Raw genomic sequence first — 23,359 nt, forward strand, 5'->3', positions numbered from 1 at the left:
CCATCACACAAGGTAGAGCTTGACCAGAGGAGCAGCTTGGTGTCACAGAGAGAACATGGACTCCAGAATCAGACAAAACTGGGCTTGCATCCTGGGTCCACCAGGACCCAGAGCCTCAGGACAGCACAGCTGTTGTGGGGATTAAATCATGACATTTACAGTAATCGCTTACTCCGTGCTCAGCACTGTCCTGTGCACTGGATGCTCAACCCCTATAACAACCTCAGTGGGAAGATATTGATACTAACCTCACTCTTCAGAGGCAGAAAAGGGGCATAGGGAACATCAGTTTGCGTGCCCAAGGTCACCAAGTGGTAAGTGATCACAGATTCAAACTTGAGCAGCAAGTCTGCTTGAGCTGCAGCTGGTAACTCTGAGTTGTGCTGAACTTCAGGCACCAGACACAGAGCTTAACGCAGGGTAGGCACTCAACAAGTGGCAGGTATCATCTTTATTGTCACTGTTGCTGCTGATGCCACTGCGACAAGGAGCCACAAGAGAGAAGCAGGAGTTGAAGTTCAAGGCATTTACCTGAATTCATGCTAAGTAATTTTCATTTGCATATCTGGACATACACCTTAAGAAATCAGAATTTGCGGTGACCTGCTTAGGTATAGCCTTCCTCTTTTTGAAAAGAAAACCACCAAGATATCATTGTCTGCTTCTTATTCACTCACCACACTGACTTCCGACTGCCATCTGCCAGCACTACACCGAGCATCTCGAGCATCTCGGAACAATTCCAAAGGGGAAGGAGAGATAAAGGTGAGGAAGAGGACCCATCGCTCACTAAAGTGAGTGCAGCTGGTCCCCACTGTTAATGGAAAAAGCAGGCAAACAAAATCCCTGGCAATATTTTTAAACAATCTCAGAGAAGTTGTGCTACATGGAAAAAAAAGAAAAAGAAAAGGACAAAAAAGAAATCTGAACTCCACCATAAATCAAAAATTAATCTGCACACACCAAACACAGAAATAAAATTTTACTCACACTTAATAAGTCTTAATACCCTGCTTTGTTTCCAAAAGGGGAAACTATACACCACTTGGAACTCCAAGGGTCTCAGCTGCTACGATTCCTAAATGAAGTGGTGATTTAGGGACAATGCCAATTTTAAAAGAGTAAGAACAGTATTTTGTTCAGGGCTTTTATGAGGACAGGCTGCACGTCTCCTAAGTAAATACACACAGTTTTATATGATCCTAAGAGAGAGCTCTCACCAGATCATACATATTAGGAGACTAGGAGAAACGACCAAGTCCCAGAACTCCAGGATTCCTGAATCCTTACTGGGTAACGTGCCCAGGTTCTGAACAACACACATTATCTCAGAGATAATTTTTATGACATGTGTGGCTATTGCCTATAAACCCCTTTAAGATGAAAGGCATTACCACTGACATTTGAGTTGGACAAAAGGATTATACGGCTAGATTACTCAGGGTTATACAATGTAGAAAAACAAAAATCGTTTGGATAAAACTCTTGGAGCAGGTTGCAGTGGGATTTAACCTACAGGGCCTTTGGGCCGACATTAAGTTTGAGACTCAGGCCTTCCTAAGAGTCGCTTAGAGGTTATGAAACTTTTCTCTATAAACCTTCCTTGAAACGACAAGATGGATTTATTGACTCAGCAAGAGGCTCTTAAACGGATATACTTGAATCAAAGACAGGAATAGGGACCCTTTTATAACAAGAGCCTTTATAACAAGAAAATACGGCTGGAAGGGATCAACATTACAGGACTCACCCAAGGTGATGGGACTAAATTCATTACCATCATCATCATCATCATCATCATCATCATCATCATCACAGCCAACGTTTATTCAGTGCTTACTACTCACCAAGCACAGTACCGAGGGCTTTTAGGATCTTTTCTGTTCCTCACATCAACTGATAAAAAGCATACCAGTATCACATGAGGAAAATGAGCCTCAGAGAAGCAAAGAGCTGTAAAAGAGGCAGATCTAGACTTCAAACCCAAGCAGTGTGCCCCTAAAAACCCACATGCATGCTGGTTCCATTCTCATCAGTCCCAGACTCAGGTCTCCGGATCTCCAGCCCACAGAAGGACACCAGCCCTCCACACCTGGACGTGGAGTTTCCACGCTACGAGAGCTGCCTGCCTGATGGTGGATCCCGCGTTGCATTCTGAGAGTTAGAGGACTGAGCTCTGAGTCCTCTACCCCGTGGCATACTCGCCCTGGTGATTATAACAGCAGTTAATACAAATCCTATTTATCTGTAATCCTAGTCCAAGGCGTCACCCCAGAAAATGTCTTTACATTAGTGCCTTTGAAATACATTGGATAAAATAGTACTTCCTCCAAAGAGTCATGAAGCCCCCTAGCCTCACTTCATCCCTGGTTACCATCCGCCTTCTCTGACCGGCAGATGCCAGGGAGGGGCTCAGTGTCTACGAGTTGCACCGGCTTGATGCCACCGGTCACAGAGGCAGAGACGACAAACCCCTTTACTGCTGAGTGTTTTCCTCCCTAGTGACTTCCTCTTGTTCTTTATTCTGCTTCAAATTCCCAGGGGGAAAAAAACTTAAAATAAGATGCCGAAGCAAAGGTGATGGCTAGACAGTAATATTCAGATTTTATTTGTATGTGGATTTAAATATACTCATATATTTAAACATACCTACTTAACTACCAATAGGCAGGGATGGTAAGTACCTAAAATTCGATCTTCTCAGATTTAAAATGCGTTGAGCTTAAAATTTAAGGACCTCAATGCTCTAAACCAAACGTAAAGACAGTATCAACATAAAAAGTATACACAGAGGCAATAAAACCAGCTCCTAATCATCTTTGTTGCCATCATTCAATGAGTTAAATATAAGAAAACACTCATGGCAAGTTTCCTTTTCTTTCTTATCACCCCAACTCTAATCAGAGTCTGAAATTGCACTTTTCAAATATGGACCTGGTGAAAATCAAGCAGAAACTCAAAGACGAGACAGAGCCCGTGGATGAAGGATAAAAATCTAAGTGTAGGAGAAGACCTGACACCTCCCAAAAGCACAGCTCATGTGATGACGGCGGCACAAGACGTCTCGCAGGCCTGCCTGACCTTGAACTTTTGGAGAGATGTTAAAGAGAAGGCGAGAGTCAGAGTGACGGGGACCCAGGAAGGAACTCAGCCTCTAAGGACACGGCCCAGATCAGATGGAAAAGGACCCTTGAAGGAAATTGGATGAAGATGAAAAGGATGGAAAAGAGCAAGGATGTGAACGAACCGTGCTGAAAGCACCATCCCCGAGGGAAAACCCCAGCTTCAACAGCTTCCTGGCCTGGGAGGGATTGTTGCAGAAGGATTTCACTGAACTCACCAAAAAAAAAAAGGAAAAAATTTTCCTGACATAAGAATTTTTAGCAGGGACACTTAAAAGTTTTAGAACCCAACAAACTTTGCATTTTATTTTACTCATGACTATGGTTACAAAGACCATCTTTAGAAATAAACAAATTAAAATTTATTTTAACGAATATCTTCAGAGATGCTACAGGCTGGGGGTTAAGAACACTAGTGCCAAGTAGCCTGGGTTGAAATTTCTAGCTATGTGATCTCAGGCAAGTTATTTACCCTCTCGTGCCTCACTTTTCCCAATCTGATCAATGGAAGTATTAATGGTGCTTGCTTCCTAGGAGCATTGTGAGAATCAAATGAGTGTTTAAACCCAGTGAGTGATATCTAAGTGTTGACTTATATAATTAATTTATTTAACAAATTTTTATTAGCCTCCTACTAATGTAAAATATGGAACTAAAAGCTCTACGATGAGGTATTGGGAGTCGGTGACAGAGAGGTGAATAAGCTACATTTCCCGCCCTCAAAGGATGTCACAGGGAAGCAACCCAACCATGCAAAGGCGCCCATGAAAAGGGAGCAGGTAGCAAATAATACTAGGAAATAATTACTAATTTTCTTAGGTGTGGGAATGGTAACGTAGATGCCAAGGAGAATGTCCTTACTCTCAGAAACGCTAACTGATTTATTTGGGGATGAAGGTCGTGACGCCTGTAACTGACCCTCAAGTCACTTTGCCAAAAACCAAACTATATATGTAAATACATACATACAAAGCAAACATGCCAAAATGTAAATCTCTGGAGGAAAAAAATAGAAAGAAAAGGAGGCGGGCAGGGATCAAGGGCTGGCTCAGAATTCTGGAACATAGTATGGACTTGAACCACTTTCAAACTTGTTTTCACAGCGCGGCTGATATAGAGGGCTCTTGGAGACACAGGCTTTTCTGTAAGTGCCAAGTGCCCTATAAATATTAGCTTCTACAACAAGCACCCTAAGAACAGGTCAGTGGGAGGGGCTGCTTTAAAAACGCTGGCTGCTAAGAGGCTTCGAAACATTACAAGGACACCCTCAGAATTATAACTGAAGCGTCTTTCCCTGGTCAGTCTTCAGTAAAGGGACACCTCCGAATGAAAGTCTTCATACAAAGACTTGCTGGGAAGTCCATCTCCATCCTTCCCATTCCAGATGGTCACATTTTCTCTAGGCTTTATCTAGACAACACGCAGGAATTGACGGGCTACTGGATAAAGGAGAAGGTCCCCAGACAACTCCACTGATACCCAGGTTTAAATGATGATCTGTAGACCAGTGTCTCTGTGCACAGACTTGGCCCGGACGTCCCCAGTCACTTCCAGACTCATAGCAACAGCCCAGCCGCTGTCTCCAATTGGACATCACACTCAACAGGTCCAAAACAGAACCCTTCTCCTCCGCATAGCTTTTTCTCCACGAATGGCACAACCAACCATAAAGTAATAGAAGCCCTGAACTGGCTCTCCCTCACCCAGCCCCAGCCATCCCCAGGCCTCTCCTTTTTCCCTCTCAAGTTCTCCCAAATCCAGCAGCTTCTCTCCTTTTCAAAGTCTGCCTTCTCGCCCTAGCAGTCAATGTCTGTTTCCCAGACTTCTACTGCAGTCCCCCAGGCCTCCCTCCTTTTTCCCACTCTCGTCTCTCTCCCAACTACTTTCCACGCTGCTCCGGAATGAAGATTATACATGCCTGTTTAAATGTATCAATGGTTTCATAATAATCAATACTAGGAAAACAATAATGATAAGATGGCTAATATTCCCTGAGCACTTAGCCAGGCACCGTGCTAAGCACTTTATCTAAGCAGCTTCTCATTTCCTTTAACCGCATGGACCCTAGGAAGTGGGGGTTATCATCGCCCCAATTTTACCAGGTAAAAAACTGAGGCACAGAGAAGTGTGAACTCACTTGCCCGTGGGACAGAGCTGGTAAGCGAGAGGCAGAACAAGCTCGGAACCCCAGCCTCTGCCCTCTCCCCGGCCCCGGGATGAAGAGGATATGCCCCACCCCTGCCCACAAAGCCCCGTGAAGCCCTGAGGACTCAGCCCTGGCCGCCCGCCTTCTTCCCCCCTCCCTTTGCTCCTCGGTGACGCCCTCATCTTCGCCTTCCTCCTCCCTCTCCTCACTCAGGGTCTCTGCACATGGGCATCTCCCCCAGGTCCCCGAGGCTAAGCAGATCCTTGTCGTACGTCTTCAAGGCACCTGTTCCTGCTTGTCACTGCAGACTTACTTGTGTCCACACCACAGGAGGGGCCATCTCAGCTTTGCCGACCCTGCAGCCTCGCACCCAGCCCATGCTCGGCAAATCTTTATTAACTAGAAAAATGGAGTGTAAGTGAAAACAAAATTCCTGGGCTCTCGTTCAAGGGCCACCTTTTACCACCAGTGTGATTTTGTGTAAGTCGCGACCTTTCAGAGCCTCTGGGGCCACATTTAACTTTCTGGTAGCAATTAAAGTGATGCTAATAAAGCACTCTGGAGTTTTCAAAGATCTTTCCCCAAACTCCCATTCGATCCCAGAATGGCCCTGCGAGGGACCCAGGGGCAACATCGCTCACATTCAGTAGAAAAGGAAATGGAGGACTGGGTTGGGAAGGGAATTAATGATTCGCCAACAGTCTATCAGCAGATGACCGTGAAGCCTGCCCCTGACTGTAAGCACAGCCTAGACTCAAAGTTAGGTGGCAACTGACTAAGCCAGGGTGTGGCAAAGCTGCGAGAAACTGCCACGTGCTCTGTACGCAGAAAGTGATGGGTGTTGCTGGATCGATCATCCACCTGCCAATGTTTCCAGTTTTCCCATTTGTTTCCCAAGTGAAGATCATCCAGTGCATGTAACACCATCGTCATGGTAACCACGTGCATCACAAGCACACCCAGCTGAGGGGATAACCACAGCCACAGCCACCCACTCCTGCCCCTGCCCAGGCGAGAAGCCAGGACACGGAAGCCACCTCTTTAGTGGCTGCTCAGGCTTCCAAATATGAGGATGAGGCATTGCCAATGGCAGTTTGGGTTACCTGGGAGGCCAGTGACCTTTTACCATCACCCATCCCTGGCTGCCGCCAGCCTCTCAGCCGGGGAGGGGCAGTTTAGGTAATTCTGAGTACAGAGATGCTTCCTTACGCACCCGACTGTACACTTCACCTCTGCAGAGGGTGTCATGCTCCTCTGTGTAGTTGTCAATGTCACTTCCGTGGATCAGGGGCACACGTGCTGGTTTTAATATCATATTATTCTTACAATATTAAAGGTTTAAAGTAATCTCTTCCACAACGTCCCTCCAAGAACAAATGGGAACAAAGCTTCCTCCAAATACAAAATTATTCTTTGAACGCCAGCTCCATAGCTGTGATTATCTGTTTGCTTCTTCAGATGAAACTATTTGAACAGTAAGACTTTTTTTAAAAATAAAAGTAGCTCTAAAGACGTAGCTTTCCAGGTGACTGGAAGTCTCAAAGATGTTATAAAAGTAATTTAAAAATAAAAGCAGGTGAATTTTATGTTGAAAAAATTTTTAATGTAAACTGGTATCAAAAACCAAATGCATAATTAAAAAAATAGGAATCTTAACAAGTGAAATTCACCATTAGAAAAAAATTCCATTTTATTACAGTTATTCATTTTCAATGTATAAATGAAACTCACAGAAATTTCTGATTATGCCTAATAGACATAATTTCCAAGCTATTCTAGCACAGAGCTTAAAAAAGGACCATCTTATATTTTGTTTTATAAATGGAACAAAATAAGAAGTTCTCTTGAGTAGAGTTTTTCAGATAATTGAAGTACAAAGCTCATCAAATTAGATTATGATTTAAAATGGAAGTTATTCCTGGGGTAATAATATTTACCTTCAGGACACTGGCAGGTGAATCCGCTGAGATTAGAAATGCACGTTGCTCCGTTTCTGCATGGGTCTAGGATACAGTAGTCAATCTTGGATTGGCAGAGCTCTCCAGTATAACCTGAATAAAACAAGATAGACATTTATAAATTATTTTATTCCAAAACTGTGATGAACCATCCCATAAGTTGATGGAGCCAGCTGGTAGCCATCCAATAAAGCCAGCAGCCTTAAGCTAGTCTCTCAGACACTCCTTGATCTAATTTGGTTTTGCAACCAGAAACAATCATACTCATTCAGAATCATAGTTCAAAAGTCATTTGCTCTGCAAAAATCTTCATTACAAAGGGAGAGACTATTTTTTCAGCACTAGCTCTGCCTTCTATTTTGGAAAATCAGAACCCTCAGAAGCTGGGACTGAACACCACCATCCCTCTTACAGTTTCCTTCTGACATAAGGAGAAACAGATTCTGCAAAGTCCCACTTGACCACCGAGATGATGGCACTTTCCCAAGGTCATCTCAGTACCTATTAAAAAAAAAAATACTAGGAAAATTGCTAGGTAGGTATTATAATTTTTTAACTTATGATATTTGAGAGCTAGAAGGCACTTCTATGTTCATTCCATGCCTTATCCCTTCATTTTAAAGATAAACAGACTGAGACACATGTAATACCAAGCACGTTAATATATTCATTTTAATTCTAATTGGAAGCGCAAACCCAACTCAGGAAATTTTCTCTGTGAAGCAAGCCTCCAGTGGTGATTTCTCTGGGTAGCAACATGGCCCCATACGTGTGAAGAGGAATTAAGGACTGGAATCTCTCGGAATGCCTGTGCAGCCAAGAAGCTTTAAATAAATTCCAAATATTTGGTTAACTTTGAAAACAAAGCCCTCCAGAAGGGCAAGTTTAAAAAGCAGCACGCAATTATGGTTTTCATTTTAAAGTGGAAAATGATTATGAAAGAAAATTTGGAAAATACAAGACGTAAAATAGAAAGAGAAAAAAGTTGCCCTTAGTTATACTGAGTGACAGTATTATTAATACTTTGGAGATCAGTCCTATCAGAAATATTTATGCACAGATATTTCCTACAAAATTATAATCATACTGTAACATTTTATATCTTTCCAGGATGAACATAAAGTACATAAAAACTTGTCTTTCTGAATTACTAGTTTTGAAAGACTGTTATTAGCACTTGTATTTGAGATTTGCAAAAATAAATCAATGATGTTAGGAGAGAGATGATTTGCCTGAACTTCAATGACATGCCAAACGAGTCTAAGCTACAGACTGAACGGGAGGCACTTGTCTGCAATCCCCATCTTCCTTACGTGCTTTAAAACAGTCCAGGGGACTCTACTGAATTCATGAGTATGACCAGAAGAGAAAGATAATTGTGTAAACTAAAAATCCCAACACCGGGACAAAATGCTATTTCAAAATTCAGAACAGAATATCTTAATATGATAATATTATATTAAGAACATATTTGTAAATAAAATCTCTAATTGCAGAATTAGTAACATTTTGTCCATATAATTTCCTCCAGCCCCTTCATATTCTCCCTGGGATGGTATCAAAAAACAAAATTTCATTTCACCTATAAAGACCTCATTATGCATTCCTAACTAAAGAAGATTTTTGAAAAGATCGCTTTTAATGGCCCCTTAATTAACGTCTGGTCCTGTTTATAAATTTAATTAAACACTATATATTTATTAATTATATATTTATTAATATCAACAATTTATCTTTAAGAACCATGCTGTCTGATAATACACAAATCTTCTCATACCTTTAATTTATTATCTAATAGATCTAATACTAAATTAAACCTCTAAGCAAAGTGATCTTCAGTGCTGTTGAATGCTTTAATATCATACACAAGTTCAGAAAGATTTCAGTCAAAAAGGATAATCCACGTTTGCAATGCATGGGTGTTTGGGATTGTCATGATGGTTTGGGGGTCGCACTGGCATTCAGTGGTGGAGATGCTGAGCCCTGCACATGCCTAAGATGGTCCAGAATGACACAGTTTTCTCACTCGAATGCCAGTAGTCCCCTCCAATGAGGAACAGCACCAGTCGGGATCAGTCACTGTATCATTGCTTTTGGTTCCTGAGCTTCCAAAGCAATGTATTAAAGATTTTTAAAATACGGTGTGACTGTCATTTAGACTTTCCTAAAAATGCACAGTAGTGACAAACTTCATTCTGATTCCCAAATGACCAAATGACAGAAGTCTACACCTAACTACAGAGGCCAATATCAGTAACCGTCTACATTCCTTCCCTTCTAGCTGGCAATACAGCCCCTCCTTATAACTGAACCATAGGCACTCATGGATTACCTTCCAAATTATTGTCACAACCATACGGCACTTTTCATATTATCTGGTTCTAAGCATCATTGCCTCCCACCAAGATTCAAGCAATAATTCCCCAGCCCATCTCTTTATCACTACATTTGATTTTTCACAATCCATTCTACATGGGAGTAGCCAGAGAGATCTTTATAAGACATAATTTATATCCTATTACTTTTATATTTAAAACTTCCAGTGGCTTCCCCGGAAGCTTGGACTAAAACTCAAACACTCTACCCCATGGCTAAAAAGCACCACATAACCTGGCTCCTACGCCCACATCTTCCCACTCTCCCCACTGACCACCATGCAGCAGGACCCCCAGCCCCACCCCGGGTCAGGTCTCCTTCTGTTCCCAAATTCGCCAAGCTCCTTCTCACCGCCTTTAGCATTGTTTTCATGCTGTGGTCTCAGGACCACACAAGGACAGGAGAGACCACAGTATGAAACAAAAGCAGTTAAATGATTCTGCCCTAGAAAGAGAAGAATGGCTCAAATTTTAAACTGTTGTGTAACAGGGAAACTGCTAATACCATATGCTATCACTTATATGTGGAATCTAAAAAAAGGACACAAGTGAACTTATTTACAAAACAGAGACAGACTCACAGACATAGAAAACAAACTTCTGCTTACCAGTGGGGAAGAGGGGGTGGAGAGGGATAAACTGGGATTTGGGATTTGCAGGTACTAATTTACTATATATAAAATAGATAAACAGCAAAGTCTTACTGTATAGCACAGGGAACTATATAATACTATGTAACAGCCAATAACGAAAAAGAATATGAAAAGGAATATATATATATATATATATATGTATAACTGAATCACTATGTTGTATACCAGAAATTAACACAGCATTGTAAATCGACTATACTTCAATTTAAAAAAAAAAAGAGACATTACTGAGAAGAAAGTTAGCAACTAACTTTGGGAAAGGAGGAGAATGGGTGGAGATGGAGACACAGTGGAATTTCATCTGTAAAATCAGGAGATAAAAACAGGAGAGGTTAAAAAATGAATTGCAGAAAGGGGACGAGGACCTAATAGAAGAGCATTAAAGTCACCCCTACAACCAGTTAGGGAGATGTAAAAATGTCTTCAGGGAACTAAAGAAACGGGAAATCCAACTAAATAGAGAAGGAAGTTGGTTATAACCCTAGTGAGGGTTACAGAGAAAATCAGAACAATTAGGTCAAGATGCTTCTTGAACCCCTGGGTTGTGCATTGTGAAATCAGCCCCATATGCGGAGTCCAAACCACAGTTTACCATAATTGGAGACAGGAAGGAAGAGGATGGCCCCTCTGTGCTCACTACTGACAGGAGAATCACCCTGGATGCCCAGGTCTTGTAAGACAGTTGAAAATCTCTCTCCCAGAAACAACCTTGGTCCTCTGAGTTCCAAATCTAATTCATTTGGGCCAAGAACTGCAATTAGCTAGGGGTAATAAAGCTTCTCCCTCAGTGGAATGAGTCTTTCAACCCAGAAAGAGACAGAGCCAAATATGGAGATGATGATGTGGTGACAGAGATCAGAGCCCTGGGACGGCCACTTGGTGCCTGGCATAGGCTGATCCGAGCATGCTGGTGTGCAAAGACAGTGTCACAATGGGGAAAATGTGGTGCATGAGAGCATCCATCAGCCTTGGGATTTCAATTAAAATATTTAGTTGAGTAATTGATTTTTTTGATGAATGTCAGTTGAGAGACAGGGATAAGGAATATGAAAACAAATATATGTATGTAAATGCATGACTGGGACATTGTACTGTATACCAGAAATGGATACCTTGTAACTGACTATACTTCAATTAAAAAAAAAGAAGAAAGAAGGATAAGGCAGCCCACATTGAGAAGTTTAATGGGGTTTAAGAATCATTATAATTTATAAATTTAATTCTTGCAAAGGAACAAACACAAAAGAAAATTTAGATAGTCTTCCCTGTGCATAAAAGCCACTCTAGGACATCACATACCTCAGCCCTGGCATCTCATCACCACTTTGCAAGGGTTGCGCCCTTCCACGGCTGCCCTCTCTCATTAGTCACGTCTCCACTCAGAAATCATCTGCTCAGATCTTGTACCTCTCACCCTCTTTTATGTTTCATCTTAGCACTTATCTCTACTTGACAACACACACTTGTTACCTCCCAACCTAGAAGGCGACCCCATGGGAGCAGGGCTTTATCCCTGGAGTCTCCTGTAGCCCCCATCCTGACGCAGAGTGGGGGGCAGCTTCTGCCTGCTCCACCACGTCATATTCATCATTACCTCAAATTATGTTCTTTTTTGGTTCCCTTTCAAGAATATAAACTCCCTGAGCTCCAGGACTTTGCCTTGTTAACCACCGAATCCTTAACACTCAGACATTCCTGGCACAAATGAATCAACTTGCTTAAAGCTTTTGCCTTAAAGCCAACTATACCTTTCATGTTAGATTGAGGTTCTTCCTAAGCAGTAATACCCAGAACAGCATGGGCAAAATGTGCTTGTTACTCTTCTTCCTAATGCATATTAAAATAAATGTAGAGCTATTAAAATAAAAATGAATCTCAAAAATGCACTAAAATCACCGTGTGCTCTGCAACGGTCCATACTTCCAGTTTTGGAAACCAAAATGGTGCCATTGCCCCGCTGATGGGCCCCCCTCCCCAGCCAGACTGGGAGGGGTGGAACTCTGCTGACCCTCTTCTGAACTTCAGTCTTGCTTCTCTAACTAGAATTCAGCAAATTCAACAGGTCCCTGCAATATGGCATCAGCAGATATGAAACGTAACTCCTTTCTCCCACCAAAGCCTCTATCCAAGTTCAATTCCTTGAGTCAGTGGTTCTCCACCAGGTGACTCTACCCAGGAAACATCTGCCAATGTCTGGAGACACTGTTTATTGTCACATCCCTGGGGACGCTACTGGCATCTAGTGGCCAGAAGCCAGAGATGCTTCTAAACATCCTACAAGACACAAGAGAATCCCCTGCAACAAAGAATTATCCAGCCCCAAGTGTCCCTGATGTCACAGCTGAGAAATCCCAGTTTAGGTCAATGAGACCTTGGTCCTTCAGACTAAAAGCCCTTGCTTTTATCCCAATGCCTCTTACCTGACCTTAGACATCCATCCTTCACAAAACAGGGAAATAGCACCTTTAAAACATTCTAAAAATTCAAAGTCCTTAGGAATATTTATAACAAGTCAAAGACCATTCTAGCAAGTCAAAGACCATTTTCAAATAAATTATTTGACTCTGAAGACTTTAAGGTACTGAGGAATTTACAATTGGGATAGGCAATGCCGAAGTAAAATCACTGATTCAAAAACAGATGCTACGGGAAATGCTGATCTCTTGGGGAATCACAGAGGTTTTATTGTCTCTGGAGATCAGTCTCACATGACAAAAAAGCTGTAAGTTGTGCCTTGGGATATGTATACGATAAGGATGTCTTTCAAGGGCATAAGGGACAATCGAGAGAGTTCTAAACCGAGGCTCTGTACTTTTAAAGGCATCTGAGCACGAGAAGTGCTCTTAGATGGAATAAAGTGCACGTGCCCGTGATAGAAGCCCGCCAGATGGGGACAATGACTAGATGGCTTTAAGGAAAAGCATTGAACCAAATCATCCATTCAAGGGGTGTGTTACCAGGTTAGATTCGGCCTAACATGGACTGGGAGTATTTCATTTTAGACTTTTTTGTATTTAAGTACAACATATAATTAAAACTTATCACTATACGTAAAGAGAAAAATAACGACTTTTCCCTGTGAATATCAGAATGGTTTGGGGAAAACTAAGTCCTAGCGGTGTTTTTCAACGACCAGCAATATAACAACAACAACAACAAAAAACCACACCCCTTAGCACCACCCAGATCATTATGTACTGGCTGTTCTCCTCAAATGAAGGAAAACCTTCCAGAATTCAGCGCAAATTACGTGAAGCACAAAGGAAGTTGGCCAAATGAGTCCGACTATTAAAAACAAGGCAATAGATCCATTGTTTTTCCAAATACTCTTCTCTACAACCACTGTTTTGGGGTAGGAGCCTTACTTTATAATTTCTCCACCGAAATAAAAAGATTCTTCTGCGGTCACTTTGACTCTGTGAGGCAGAATCTAATTGTTTCTTTGGAGAGCTGTCCTGAAAGCTACCAAGGTGGGAAGTGTGGTGAGAGCTATTTTTAACACTCCTGGTCTTTTAATAGCCTGGCCTGTGCAGCGAGGAGGAGCTGCCGGATGTGTACTGAAAGCCTGATGCCTTAGTTCTTGCCCTGGGGGGGATCAGCCGGGCCAGGGCCATAGCTGCCACTGCAGAGATGAAGTGCCTAATATTAGCAAGCAGAAGCAAGCGATAAATAGCAGGGATCTGTGCGCCACCAAGACATTCAATCTCAGAGGCATCCAATTTCTAAGTCGGAAAGCAGAAATTATTTAACAGAAAAAAACCACTAAGATCTGCTGGCAGGGGAAGAACAAACACACCTGAACAAATGCAAGCGTGATTTAAAAACCAAAGGTAAAGAAAGGAAAACAGGGGAGGGTCATCTGTGAAAGGTGATCAATAAAATATAATTAAGATGGGAATAGGCGACAGAAAGAAAAGCAGGAAAGGAAGCTGACATTCAGCAGAAGCAGAAAAATGAACCTCAGTGTTAGGGGAAGAAAGCAACCACATCTACTCAGCAGGTAGGCAAGAGGCACAGTGGAAAGGACGGTGGTTTGGAGAGTCAGAGGTCGCGGATCGTGACACAATGATCGGCTGAGTGACAGCATCAGAGGACTGACTTTGATCTTCATCCCCCTCGTGGGGGAAATGGGGATAATGATCACACCTGGCTCGCAGGACAGTTGTACCGAGAGAGAGCCACCCCGAACAGCAGGAGCCATCTCTACCAAGTGCACCCTTGAACCCCCAAAGCCTTCATTGTGTGGGGCTCAATATAGCGAATGACTAACTTAGGGATTTTATCACTGACGAGCACTGTGCCAATATTGTTTGGTCTCTCAGTCTTTAACCGGCAGTTGAGAGCAGTGGTTCTCCAAGTGTGGTCCCCAGACCAGCGGCAGCAGCAGCACCTGGGAACTGGACCACAAGGGCAAGTTCACCAGCAGCATCCCAGACCGACAGGAGCAGAGACTGTGGGTGGGGCCCAGCAATGCGAGTTTTAAGAAGCCCTCCGGGTGATTCTGGTACAAGATCCATGCTCAAGTTTGAGAGCCACTGATCTGGAAAACTAGTGGCAGTTTTTTTAAATATCAAATATTAACATGATTCACTTAAGAGTTACGCATCTGATGCAGGTCACAAAGGAAAAAGATCACAGAGTGAAAGTCAAATATTCTATCATATTCGAAAGCCTTTACTGACTGCACTGTTGACACATGCTTTTTTCTTCTCATGAGTGGGAGCCCCTAGGCCCAATTATTGTCGCTGTCATTGCATTGTTTCCAGATCTGTGTCCCTTTCCTTTAAGAGCATATGTTGGTGATTTTTGTCACCAGCCCCTAGTACAGTCAGGGATGACATAGGTACTCATTAGAAAGTAATGAATGACTGCGTAAGCACCAAGCATTGCTATTTTTCAAATAATTCCTTTCATTCCACTTTCCTAGAATCCAAATAAGAAATTGAGATATTGATACTGGTCAGACTATATCATAGACACCTATGTCTCCTAATTTAGTGATTACAAAAAGGGAGAGAGTTCCAGAAAGATTCTCTCATTAAGGATGTTCTGAGGACTCCCCTGAGAAATTGAAATCAAAAGGGAGAAAACATTAAATTAATTAAAATTGTATAACACGGGGCAGACAAGTTAGGGGACTGACTTGAAGATATTTATGGGTTGCATTCTAAGTTTGCGCACTAACTCAAAAGATAGAGGAGGTATTCACTCGTTCATTCAGAAAGAATTTGGGGGGAGTGAAAATTCACAAATGGGGAATCAAAAAGGTGTTTAGAACCACTTCCTGCCTGTAGGGAGCTTACACTCCAGGGGAGGAGAGAAAACCGTTCATAGGAAACACACAGCGGGAACAAAGCAGGGAAATGGCACTGAGGCGGGCACGTTGGGGTGACAGTGACGAGGCTGACTGACTGGAGCATGGGGGCAGGAAGGCTGGGCTGGGGCCAGGCGGGACAGGCCTCAGATCCGCGCGCCGAGGGTCGGGGGTCAGCAGCATGGCCTCTTCACAGAGCGCAGACGTGCTGCAGCAGCACTGTAGGCTGGTCCCTTCTTGTTCTCATTTGCTTTCATCTGGGGGGACAGCTTAAGTCTGTCCTCCTTTCTCCCTGGGAACAGGGGCTCCGGTCTGGACACAGTGAGAGAACTCCAGAGGGACAGTCAAAACGGGGTGGGGGGGGCGGGAGGCGCAGGCAGAGCCTCCCTCTGGGGAAGAACGAAGAGATTGCAAACTTGACACAACATTGTAAAATGATTATAAATCAATAAAAAATGTTAAAAAAAAAAAAAAAAGAGAGAGAGAGAGATTACAAGCTGGGAACCTTCTCACCCGTTTTCCCCTTACTGGGGCTCACAGGCTGCAAATCCCTGCTCGTTATGAATCACCATTCTGTGCCAGGTGGACACACGCGTGTGCAGATGTGTGCATACATGTGTGAGTGTGCATGTGTATGTATATATATATATGTGTGTGTGTGTGTTCTCTTTTGGGGGGGTAATTAGGTTTAATTAGGTTTGTTTGTTTTTAAATTAATTAATTTATTTTAATGGAAGTACTGGGGATTGAACCCAGGACCTCGTGGACTGAGCTATATCCACTCCCTCCACATCATGTGTTTTCTTTAACCTTATAAGGGAAACACCATCATTCCACTTCACAGACAAGAAAGCTTGGGATCCGAGGAACAAGGAGTTAAACCCAGGATTACAGACTCCAAACCCCATCCTGGTTACTTCTGTATCTTTTCTTGCCTCTTCATGAGGCTTGTTTGGAAAGACTGTGAGAGGCAGGCCAGCCTTAGGGCAGGGAACTGGGCAGGGAGTGGCCAGCTCGGCTGGGCTCTCCTGGGTCTTAGCAGAGGAGGAAAAGATGTCCTGAGGGTCCCACGTGGTCCAAGTTGGCTCCCCAGAGAGGAAGACCACAGAGGAGCTGAGGCCAACTCTCTGGCCAGACGAAGTAGTGGAAAGGCTCCATGCAGGGCATCGACTCCGGGCTCGACAGGAAAAACCACGATAAGATCAGCTGACATTTGTCAAGCGACTTCTGTGTGCCGGGCACCTTTCTAAGCACGCCACGGGCATCGCTTACTCAGTCTTCACAACCACCACTGGACTGTGATGCTGCGGATTCCGTCACCCATCCTGACTTGCAGAGAGAAAGCTGAGACCCAGTGAGATTAGCTTCCCCGAAGTCACACAGAGAATGAGTAGTGGGAACAGGCTTTGCCCTCAAGCCCGGCTGGGCTCTGGTCCCAGGCTTCTGGAAAATTGAGCTGCAGCTCGGATCGCGGAGAGGGCGGACAGGCTTATCACAACCACTCAGGGACCAGGTGACAGCGCTGGAATCGGGGCACTGGCGATGGAAGAGGAAGCAGCGGGCGGGGACAGATGGAGAATCATCATAAACAGAGCCGACCTGGTGACCATCCAGAAATAAACAAGATGGGGGAGTCAGGAGTCAGGACTGAGCTTCCAGCCTGAGAGATGAGGGCACCACTGATAAAACTGCAGCCACTGAAAAGAGCTGGCTTGAAAGCACATGTGGGGGGCAGACGGAGAGGGCTGAGGCAGACAGAGCATCATGCCGAGCCCAGTGAAAGTGCTGAAGCTGAGGGGACCGGCCAGGCTGGAAGGAAGGGTCAGGAAGCCATCCACTTAGCGATGACAGCTCAGAATGGGTGACTGTTGCCCAGGCGGGGGAAAGCAGCTGAAGAGGGGCAAGAACTGAGCTCTAGAGAGAAAACTAGGAAAGGAAGGCGGGAGAAGGGTGGGAGAGGTCCCAGGAGAATGGACACGGGGCAGTGTTCTGTAAGCCAGGTGAGAAAGGCTTCTAGAGAGATGAGGACTAAGAAAGAGCCCTGGAAATTAGTGAGAGGGACACCACTGATGAGCTGTGAGAAGCAGTTTCATGATACAAAGAGAAAGAAAGTTTAAGTGAGTGGGTAGAAAATTATGATTGGATATAGTGCGGCAGTAATGGAGCAGAGGAGGGAGGCGGAGGGAGGGGAGGCAGGAAAGTGGAGCAGCAGCAAGGACCTATTAAATCCCCCTGCTTGTCTGCGGGACTGGTTTTAAGTTGAAACCTTGAATCCTTGCAGACGAGAAGCCAGGAAGGGAATGGGGGAGGGGAAGGGATGGTAGAGAGAAGACAGAAACACTTGGAAGCATGAGATCTGAGAGGAGGAGAGATGAATGAGCAGCACTGTTCACAACAGCCAAAAGGCGGAAACGACCACCATTCCAGCAATGGATGAGGAATAAACAAAATGCAGCGAATCCATGGAAGGGAATATTACTCAGGCATAAAAAGGGATGGAGGACTGACACATGCTATGATATGGATGAGCCTTGAAAACATGACACTGAAGGAAAGCATCCAGTCACAAAAGGCCACATATTGTATCTTTCAACTTGTATGAAACGTCCAGAATAGGCGAATCCATAGAGACAGAAAGGAGACCAGAGGTCACCTAGGCTTGTGGGGGGGAGGCTGAGGGGGCAGGTCTGTGGCAGGAACAGAGGGCTATAGCTGAAGGGGAAAGGGCTGCCTTTGGGTGATGAACACGTTCTAAAATAGATTGTGTGTTAACACAACTCTGTGAATATATTTTCTATGAAAACATTGAATTGTGCACTGCAATGGTATGTGGATTAAATTTCAATAAAACTGCTATTTTTAAAACAGTTTTGTAGGGACAGACTAGGAGTTTGAGATTTATAGATACTGACAGGTATATACAGAATAGATAAACAAGTTTATACTGTATAGCACAGGGAAATATATTCAAGATCTTGTAGTAGCTCTTGGTGAAAAAGAATATGAAAACAAATACACATCTATTCATGTATGACTGAAAAACTGTGCTGTGCACCAGAAATTGACATAACATTGTAAACTGACTATAACTCAACTAAAATAAAAAAATAAAATAAAAAAACAGTTTTGGCATCATCCACAACTCCCCTCTCCCACTCACACCTCACACTCAATCTGCCAACAAGTGCCATCACCCACCCCTTCAAATACATCCTGAACCCAAGCTTCTCACCACTTCTGGTACCACGGTGCTCAAGCCGTCATTGTCTCCTGCCTGGTTTCCCAGTGTTCCTTCACTAGGTGTATTTTTCACCAGGTTCCAGAGTGATCCTTTCAAACGGGGAATCAGATGGCTGCCCCAGTTCACATCCTCCGGTGACTTTCTGTCACTTTCAGAATAAAATCCCTGTCCTTCCCCCATGGTCCAGCTCCTTTCCCAGCACCAAGTCTCATCACTGGTTCTCTTAGGCCCTGTGCTCTTCAAACACTCCAGGCATACTCATGCCACAGGACCTTTGCATGTGCTATACCCTCTGCCGGGAATGCTAATCCCCCTGCCAATCATGCTGGTCACAAGCTCATTTTATTCAGGTCTCGACACAGGTACTTCCCTTTCAAATAGACCTCATTACCTCATCACTGTGTCTACATCGTACTCCCATTACCTCTTCTCTGTGTTTTGTTTCTCTTCATAGCATCTGTCACTACCTGACCCTTTCCCTAGACCACACACACAGACGCACAAACCAAGGGACACACATATGTGTACCACCAACTCATGTCCTCACTAACACCACTTGCCTGAGCACAGGGTCTTTGCTATTTCACAGCTGTGTTCTCAGCACCTAGAAAGCACCTGGCACATAGTGGATATTCAGCAAGTAACTGTCAAATGAATGAGTGACCCTCACAATACCCCTGAATTTAAAGATGAGGAAACCCGCAAGTGACAAATGCTGGAGAGGCTGTGGAGGAAAGGGAGCCCTCCTGCTCTGCTGGTGGGAATGCAGTTTGGTGCAGCCACTGTGGAGGACAGTAGGGAGATCCCTTAAAAAACTAAAAACAGAATTACCATGGGATCCAGCAATCCCACTCCTGGGCATGTATCTGGAGGAAATTCTAATTTGAAAAGATACATGCACCCTAATGTTCATAGCAGCACTATTTACAATAGCCAAGAATGGAAGCCACCTAAATGTCCACTGACAGATGACTGGATAAAGAATTTGTGGTATATATACAAAATGGAATACTCCTCAGCCATAAAAAAGAATAAAACAATGCCGTTTGCAGCAACATGGATGGACCTGGAGATGGTCATTCTAAGTGAAGTAAGTCAGAAAGAGAAAGAAAAATACCATATAACATCACTTAGATGTGGACTCTTAAAAAATGAGACAAATGAACTTATTTACAAAACAGAAACAGATTTACAGACATAGAAAACAAACTTAAGGTTACTAAAGGGGAAGGAGGGGAGGAGGGATAAATTGGGGGTTCAAGATTTGCAGATACTAACTACTATACATAAAATAGATAAACAGCAAGGTCCTACTGTATAGCACTGGGAACTGTATTCAATACCTTGTAATAGCATATAATGAAAAAGAATAGGAAAAGGGGTGTATGTATATGTATGTGTGTGTGACTGAATCACTATGCTGTGCACCAGAAACTCCTGCAACATTGTAAGCCGACTATACTTCAATTAAAAAAAAAAAAGTAAATAAAGGTGAGGACACTCAAGAGCAGAGAGGTCCAGAGAGCCACAGGAGGTCACACAGCTGCGAAGTGGGCAAGGCTGGACTGAAAGCCCTAAGTCCATCTGCTAATAGGCTCGCCCCTTGAGCTGAGTGAAGCTGGGTGAGAGGACTCAGCAAATTCTACTCAGGGTTTGCGTCCAGGAGGAGCTGACCTGTTTCTAACTCACAACTCAAAGGCACCGCGATGCTGATTTGAGCAACACTCAGTGTTTCTAAGGGTAAAACTGGGACAGGAACACATGCCACCTTCCCCTTGTCCCCTTGCCTTGGAAATGATGAGTTTTAGAAAAAAAAAGGCTGAAATCGCCAACTAGTCGTCACAACGAAGAACTCTGAAGTTGAGCGGTGCTTTGTACGACGCTGATGATGTTTTGGCAGTGGTGGCTCTGAACGTGTATCACAGCTATTCTTTTCAGGAAAAGTAATAGCTCCTTTGAGGCAAAATTACATTCTCAAAATTAGAAGGCTTTTTATCAAGTAAATCCTGATTAAAGAAGCTCTATTCCATGTCTACTATGAGCAAGGCACAGGGCATGGCACTGACTGCAGATGGAGAAACACAGGGGAACGTAAGGCAGCAGTCTCTGCCCTCGGCCAGCCACCATTGGACATGGAAGGGAAAAAAAACACACCCTGTGCCGCAGGGAGCAGCCGGCGAGAGAGGGCAGAGAGAGGAGAGGCAAGGGGATCCAGCCCTCGAGGATCTTGGGTGCCTCGGAGAGAATTCCACCTCCTTCTATTCATTCACTCATTCAGCATATCTTTCCTGAGCACCTACTGTGTGCCAGGGCTTGGTGCTGGAGATACGTGTGGGCAGAGTAGGAGCGTGTGCTCTCATTTACTGCTCATAGCCAGCCATGACAAGGGTTGTTGTCATCTCCCTGCAGAGTCAAAGAAGCAGGCCCAGAGAGGTTGTGTCACTTCCCCCAAGGAGCCTGGCTAGAAAACGGTAAGGATGGAAGCAAGATTCAGACTGCTGGACCCAGAGGCTGTGGCCGAGTGGGATGGGCAGCGGTCTAGACGATCCCAGTTCTCCAGACTCTGGCACTCAGGGCTCAGGTAGCCTCAGGCAACAAGCAGGGTCTCCAAGAAGTTCATTCTGAGCCAGACAGTACGATACTGGGGTGACGGGAGATAGCCCACGTTTAAATTCTAATTGTGGGAGATTTATGGCTGTAACCAGGGCATTCTGACTCCAGGGCCTGCGCTCTTCAACTGTATGCTGTCATTGAAAAAAAATTAAACAAAAGAGAGCTTCCTCGTTCTTTTCCTCACATTAATTGTGTCACTAACCTTGTCTTCAGCATCATCTGTATTTCTGTTCATTCTCACATCCCACCCGTATCCTGTTTGCCTTGTCACTGCCAACCAGGGTCACTTGGGGAAGCTTCTAGACTACATGAAAACCAAGTGGCTGTGACTGTCTCCATACAGGGCATTGACCTTCAGAGTGTTTGGTAACTTCCAGCCACCGTCCCTCGCTTCTGTCCCTGTATGTAGTCTTGCAGAGAGACCTCAAACTTCTGAGATGTCCGTATCACATCAGTGTAAAAGGGAGGCCACCGATGGCTTGGACAAACCTGTTACCAAAATCAACAGCCTCCTCTTAGATTCTCGTGCAGTATTTGGTGCAATTGACAATCCTTTTCTTTTTGAAAGTTTTGCAAAAAAGTTTCAAGAAGATGTCAGTCACAACTTGATAAAAATTTCCCCCCAAAATAGAAATTTGATTAACCGTAATCTATAATTCAGGCCATATTATACACACATACATATGACACCGATCTATGTTTTGCTATTTAAAAAATCATCTCCTGCTTTCAGGAACCTGTAATAAAAATTAACATGAAAACTCGAGCAGAGAGATTATTATTTAATTGATTCAACATCCAACCTGCCATAGTCATACATCTCTGGATTACCAATGACTCAAAAATTCTCTTTGTACTGGCATTTGAAGTAGAAATTAAAGGAAAAATATCAAAATACTAGCAAATTTGGAGTGGAAGCTTCTTTGCTGAAAATAACATTTTTGCTTACCAAGAAATGTTCTCTTCTCAAGAGACACAAGTGTTATGTCAAGACAACATCTCTGTGAAGAGACCTTGTTGGAAGTTTTTGTTCTCTGGTGACAAGAACCTGGTTTGAATTAATTCATTCATCAAACGTGATTACTCTCCTGCTCAGACTTGCAAAAGTGAGAGCACAGCAGGATACATTTTCTAAAGGAAACACACGCTTCCCCCTGTCTGAGTTCTTACGCACCTACTGGAGCATCAGAGGTCAATGAATTGATGTTAACTAAACTTTAAATAGTTTTTTTTAGCAAAGGAAATGTCATTTTCCTATGGAATCGTAAGATTTTGTCAAGGACATTCAGAACTAAATTAAGTAGAAAACATCTCATTTCAAGCAGCCAGTCTCGGTTTTTGGACAAAACTGCCTCATATTTCTTCTCTTAAGAAGAGTCAAAAGTTGAAAGAATGACATGGTCTTGAATCACATAGCTGGACCCGTGTGACTGGCACACACAGAAAAGGGGTCTAATAAGATTATAAGAGCATGGGCTTGGAAGGCAGGCAGAGGACCTGGATTCAAATCCCATCTCCCAACAGATATTGGCATGTGCACTTGGCCTGGCGAAGACCACGTGACTGTTCAGCACACTGACTCCTCTTCCCGGGCACAGCCTCGAGGGGCTGAGTGACCGAATTCTGGCAAACGGCACGTGGTGGAAGTGATTCAAGACAATTCCAGGCTCTGCTCTCAGAGCAACAAACGAGATGCTCCAGGTCCCTGAGTTACCACCTGCAGGGCAGGTGCTTCATCAGAATGACACAGCAGAAATTCATCTTTTCTTGGAAGCCACTGAGCTGTGGGGATTGATGTGATACTGCAGGACAGAATGTCGCTCTAACATTCTTGGCAAGTTACAAAATTCCCTGGGCCTCGGATTTCTTATCTACGAAATCGGTATAATTAAGAGTGCTTAACTCAGAGACTGTTCTAACAGCAGCCTTGGCGAGTG

At 43.8% G+C, this 23,359-nt stretch overlaps 1 protein-coding gene across 2 annotated transcripts in view; it reads right to left on the bottom strand.

Moving 5' to 3' along the window:
• DNER (delta/notch like EGF repeat containing) overlaps positions 1 to 23,359 on the bottom strand; it is a 264,365-nt gene that overhangs the window by 69,186 nt on the left and 171,820 nt on the right. For both annotated transcript variants that reach the window (XM_074364443.1, XM_074364442.1), the window contains exon 7: positions 7,206 to 7,319. In XM_074364443.1, the coding sequence (XP_074220544.1) occupies positions 7,206 to 7,319 (114 nt within the window). The remainder of the gene's footprint in view (positions 1 to 7,205; positions 7,320 to 23,359) is intronic.

This window comes from Camelus bactrianus, chromosome 5 (assembly GCF_048773025.1).
Source record: "Camelus bactrianus isolate YW-2024 breed Bactrian camel chromosome 5, ASM4877302v1, whole genome shotgun sequence".
Classification (NCBI taxonomy): domain Eukaryota; kingdom Metazoa; phylum Chordata; class Mammalia; order Artiodactyla; family Camelidae; genus Camelus; species Camelus bactrianus.